The sequence below is a fragment of the Somniosus microcephalus genome, chromosome 16, assembly GCF_052327205.1.
Source record: "Somniosus microcephalus isolate GS21.2 chromosome 16, FLI_Smic_1.0, whole genome shotgun sequence".
In the NCBI taxonomy this organism is placed as follows: domain Eukaryota; kingdom Metazoa; phylum Chordata; class Chondrichthyes; order Squaliformes; family Somniosidae; genus Somniosus; species Somniosus microcephalus.
In genome coordinates, this window is record NC_141002.1 from 70,332,102 (window position 1) to 70,338,101 (window position 6,000).

The window sequence follows — 6,000 nt, forward strand, 5'->3', positions numbered from 1 at the left end:
GCAGAATCAAAAAAGCTTGCAATACTTGAGAAACCCAACTGCCTGTACAGGGTATAGCACTGAATGATTTTGGCCTTAGAAGGGACAAGATTGCATTGAGCTTACTTTTGGTCAATACAATATTAATAAAACATTAAAATATAGGTTAATATGTCTTTTTAAAAAAAATTGCCTATGCATGTTTGAGGTTACACTTCTAGCTAACTCCTATGCTGTATACAGGAGTAATATGCACTCTGCTCAGGATCACACAGCTGTGCTATATCACCGAAGGTTGGATACTTAAATGCTGGTATACCAGTGGTCACCAATACCAACTTTGGTTTGATTGTGCTCTGCTGTCTAGTTAGCAGTCTATCTAAGATGATTTTATTTTTTATATTGCTAACCTATTGATAAAATGTGAACTATATAAATATCTATAATCTGTAGTCTGACTGCCAGTCTATAACTTTTATATATCCATTCATTTTTCTCAGAAACAGCAACAAGTCATCAAATCACCAGTCCTCATCATCATCTTCATCGTCATCATCCTCTTCTTCATCATCTGTAGTAGCCCAAGAGATTCCTCAGCAGACCCCAGCTTTACCAGAGTCGGATTCCAATAGCCAAGTGGATTGGACATATGATCCTAATGAGCCTCGTTATTGTATCTGCAATCAGGTGAGTTTGGAATAAATAGAACAAAGTTGTGAACAAATAGACACAAATATACGTTATGTTCTGTTATGTTTGTACGTTTAAAAGCAATAGACACACATTGTCAGAGGGTGGGTACAGTTATGCTAGAACTTTTATGCTAGTAATTTAGCTTTAGACTTCAATGCAGTTTCCAAAGATTGTGAATTTACATTATCCACAGAAGTGTATACTTTGAAAGCAAATAAACTTGTAATAGTTTCTAAATTGTAGCAGATACTGAGAATGGAAAAAAGGCTGGTTGTGTGTCCTTTTTAATATAGATAATATACAATATCTGGACACATGGATGAGAACCATTATTTGAGCATATCTGGGGCCCATTACAGACCTCTAGAAATATGTTTAATTTTGTTGAATAAATCAGATCTGATACTGCCATCATGCATTAGTGTACTAATGGATGTGGAGACCCAAAATTGAATCTTAATCTCAACTTCATTCAAGCTCTTGATTTGTCCTTCATTCCTCCCCTTCCCCACCCCCAATCACTTGTAGGATCAAAATATAGTGGAAGCTCAATGAAGTGACTGACTGTTGTAAAAGGTGCTGGGCACCTGGTAGATGAGTTATCTAATCAGAAATGTATTTCTTGGTGAGGCACAAAACATTGTGACAATGCTCTAATCATCGACGAGAATGTTTTTAAATGACCAGAAATGCAGTAGCAAAGAAGTTAAATCATTTATTTTAACCAGGATAAAGCTGGTGTTAAAATAACACCAATTCAAAAATCTAGACTGATTGGTGTGGCTCCCTGATAAGGCACAGTCAGGCTTGGGTTGATGGTCCCAATAGTTGAATAGCCCACTAATAACTCAGTTTGGAAAATATACCTGAAAATGTATTTGTATTTTTTTCCTTCTCTTTTCAGGTGTCCTATGGTGAAATGGTAGGATGTGATAATCAAGATGTAAGTATTTTACATTACCTAATGGTTTTGAACTATTACATTTGGTTGTAAACTACAATAGGAAATAAATGAAAGAGGAATCTATTCATGGTGAATGAATGATGCACATTCAGTGCATAAATGTATTCCCTATCAAAACAGGGTAAAATGAAGCTGGGTTATAACCTTTTCTAACAACAATTAATTTTCTTTCAAAGTGCCCCATTGAGTGGTTCCATTATGGATGTGTTGGACTAACAGAAGCTCCAAAAGGAAAATGGTACTGTCCGCAATGCACAGCAGCAATGAAGAGGCGTGGCAGTCGCCACAAGTGAACCTCAAAGGCAGAGTCAGTTTGACTGGTGCTTTGTCCAAACATGCAAACTTTAAATATAACAATGAATGAGAGCAACAAATGGCTGCAATAAGTGACATTTTTGCAGTACACTTGTATTTGAGAATGTAAGGCTTATTGATGAAACTTGGATTTTGCATTGATTTTTTTGTGTAAAACACCAGATGATTAATTATCAATCTTTATTCAAAATATTCTCTAATAAATAATCTAACTGAAGCAAAAAAATTCCAAATATATAGTCAATATTTGTTTAAAGATGCTTTACTTTTGTGTTTAATTATTACTTCTGTGAAACTTAAAAGTTCAGCTGGCTGAAGTAAAATGCAATATGGGCAATAAAATCTTGTAGAGTTGGCAAATGGTAGTGTCCTGATACAGGAACAAACATTTCTATCATATGAATGCCAGTTTGTGCCATTAGTGTTCAATGTTTGGTGCAGCACGTTTGATATAAAGGATATAAAACTAAAATTATCAGAATGTCTTTGATACTAAACCGATTGAAAAACATTATGACTTGTGTATGTGGAAAATACATGTTTTTTTCACTTGTATTAGATATGACATTAGTGTTTAACCAGTAAAAAATCATGATCGGTGAAGTGTGATTTCATTTTCTTAATGTCTGGAACTGAGATTGGGTTACAGTTACAGAATAACAAAACTGTTTACATGAACAAACCATTTCATGCACCTTTAGTGCATTGTAAGAAAACAGTGCAGATGGAAAATGCAGCCTGCACATACATTACAACAGTGACTACACTTGAAAAGTACTTCATTGACTGTAAAGCGCTTTAGGACGGTCTGAGTTCCTGAAAGGCGCTATATAAATGCAAGCCTTTCTTTCCTTTTTTCTCCTTTCCTCTCTTTCTCTCCTTTCCTTTTCTCCTTTCCCAAATATACTATTGGAAGTTCCAATAATCAGCTTAAATACGTTAAGGCTATCACACCAATCATTGTCATTTTTCCTTTCTTGCATGTGCAGACTACCAGATTGCTAACACTTATAAAATGCCAAATTTAGGTTGCTCTAAACTTCCATATTCAGGCCAAAGTATTTTAATAATTACACCTCAAGCCAATCAACATAGAATCGCAGTACAACCCTATCAATTGAGTTACTCCTTTTTGCTAGAGTCTTTAAAGATGAAGCCGAATGAAACGTATAACTGTTATTACAAACATTTAAGCTAAAACACCTAATAATTATAAGATTAAGCATTGAAGTAAGAATTGGTACTTGGGTAAAGATTACAAATCATTACAGGCATGGAAATCTCGATTCCGGAACCGTTCCTTTAGATTGGAAAATTGCACATGTCACTCCGCTATTTGGGAATGGCGAGAGGGAAACCAGGGAATTATAGACCATTTAGCCTAACATCTGTTGTTGGGAAATTACTAGAGTCTATGATTAAGGATAGGGTGACTGAACACCTCGAATTTTCAGTTGATCAGAGAGAGCCAGCATAGATTTGAGAAAGGTAGGTCATGCCTGACAAACATGTTTGAATTTTTTGAGGAAGTGACTAAAGTGGTGGACAGGGGATTGTCTATGAATGTTATTTATATGGACTTCCAGATGGCATTTGATAAAGTCCCACATAAGAGACTGTTAACTAAGGTAGAAGCCCATGGAATTAAAGGCAAATTATTGACCAGGTTTGGAAATGGACTGAGTGGCAGGAGATAGTAGGGATAATGGGTAGGTACTCTAATTGGCAGGGTATGACTAGTGGTGTCCCACAGGTTTCTCTGTTGGGGCCTCAACTATTCACAGTATTTATTAACGACTTAGAAAGCCATATATCCAAATTTGCCAATGACACAAAGATAGGTGGCATTGTAGGCAGTGTAGATGAAAGCATAAAATTATAAAGGGACATCGATAGATTAAGTGAATGGGCAAAACTGGCAAATGGATTTCAATGTAGGCAAATGTGAGGTCATCCGCTTCGGACCTAAAAAGATAGAACAGTGTACTTTCTAAATGGTTAAACGCTAGGAAATTGGGGGCATAGCCTAAAAGTAAGTGCCAGACATTTCAGGAGTGAAATTAGGAAACACTTCTACACACAGGGTGATAGAAGTTTGGAACTGTTCCACAAACAGCAATTGATGCTAGATCAATTGTTGGTTTTTGTTAACCAAAGGTATTAAGGGATATGGGCCAAAGGAGGTTATATGCAGTTAGGTCGCAGATCAGCCATTGAATATTGGAACAGGCGCGAGGGGCTAAATGGCCTCCTGTTTCTATGTTCCTATGGAAATGCATTAAGCATATTGACGTATTTCAGCTGCAACTGGGCTCTCGATTATTGAATAGCAAAGTTATGGTCCCCGTCTAAAGTTGCTGTATGACTTGGCAACATTAGATTTACAGTTTGATTCAATGATGCTGGAAATTTAACATCATTAGATAAGACCTGGCTCCTGGATTGGGTTTTGTGGTCTTGTCTGTTGACTTTCTTTGTTCTACATTGCTATCTGTGGCTGTTGTCATCATCTTATCCTGGTTTAGCCACCTTACAAATGTTTTTATTAAGTCTCTACTGCTATACTATATGCAAGAATCACACTATGGCTGGAGGCATGAGATTAAATAACGTGGCAATACACTTCACAAGATTTACTTTGGTTAGATAATTGAATTTTTGCTCTTAAAACTGCTTTTCAGAACTGCTCAATGATTCTTTATAACTTGTCTAACTTCTGAAACTTCGCAAAACCTTCTAGTTTTGATCTTTCCTTCTTGCTCTTCCTTGATCTTGTCCTTCTCATAGAGTCAGAGTTTTACAGCGCAGAAAGAGGCCCTTCGGCCCATCGTGTCTGCGCCGTCCATCAATCCCTGTCCAGTCTAATCCCATTTTCCAGCATTTGGTCCATAGCCTTGTATGCAATGGCATTTCAAGTGCCCATCCAAATGCTTCTTGAATGTTGAGGGTTCCTGCCTCTACCACCCTTTCAGGCAGTGAGTTCCAGCTTCCAACCACCCTCTGGGTGAAAAAGTTCCTCCTCAAATCCCCCCTAAATCTCCTATGCCCCCTTGTTATTGACCCCCCTACTAAGGGGAAAAGTTCCTCTTTATCTACCCTATCTATGCCCCTCATCATTTTGTACACCTCAATCAGGTCCCCCCTCAGCCTCCTTTGCTCCAAGGAAAACAACCCCAGCCTGTTTAGTCTTTCTTCATAGCTGAGGCGCTCCATCCCAGGTAACATCCTGGTGAATCTTCTCTGCACCCTCTCCAAAGCAATCACATCCTTCCTATAGTGAGGCGACCAGAACTGCACACAGTACTCCAGCTGTGGCCTCGCCAGCGTTTTGTACAGCTCCATCATAACCTCCCTGCTCTTATATTCTATGCCTCTGCTAATGAAGGCAAGTATCCCATATGCCTTTTTAACCACCTTATCTACCTGTTCCGCTGCCTTCAGGGATCTATGTACATGTACACCAAGGTCCCTCTGACCCTCTGTACTTCCTAGGGTCCTACCACTCATTGTGTATTCCCTTGCCTTATTTGTCCGTCCAAAATGCATCACCTCGCACTTTTCCGGGTTAAATTCCATTTGCCACTTTTCCGCCCATCTGACCAACCCGTTAATATCGTCCTGTAGCCTGAGGCTTTCCTCCTCGCAATTTACCACCCCACCAATTTTCGTGTCATCCGCGAACTTACTGATCATACCCTTTACATTCTCATCCAAATCATTAATGTAGATCACAAACAGCAAGGGACCCAGCACCGATCCCTGAGGTACCCCACTGGACACAGGCTTCCAGTCACAAAAGCAACCTTCGACCATCACCCTCTGCCTCCTGCCACTCAGCCAGTTTAGGATCCAACGCGCCAAGGCCCCCTGGATCCCATGGGCTCTTACCTTCTTGACCAGTCTCCTATGCGGGACTTTGTCAAAAGCTTTACTGAAGTCCATGTAAACCACATCCACAGCATTTCCCTCATCCACACACCTAGTCACCCCCTCGAAAAATTCAATCAGATTGGTCAGACATGATTTACCCTTGACAAAGCCATGCTGAC

General features: G+C 39.0%; 1 protein-coding gene across 3 annotated transcripts in view; it reads left to right on the plus strand.

Moving 5' to 3' along the window:
* Positions 1-2,554, plus strand: part of ing3 (inhibitor of growth family, member 3) — a 28,512-nt gene extending 25,958 nt beyond the window's left edge. For all 3 annotated transcript variants that reach the window (XM_086009206.1, XM_086009208.1, XM_086009207.1), the window contains 3 exons: positions 480-666; positions 1,577-1,615; positions 1,813-2,554. In XM_086009206.1, the coding sequence (XP_085865332.1) occupies positions 480-666; positions 1,577-1,615; positions 1,813-1,929 (343 nt within the window). In that variant the 3' untranslated portion in view covers positions 1,930-2,554. The remainder of the gene's footprint in view (positions 1-479; positions 667-1,576; positions 1,616-1,812) is intronic.
* Positions 2,555-6,000: the final 3,446 nt, after the last annotated feature.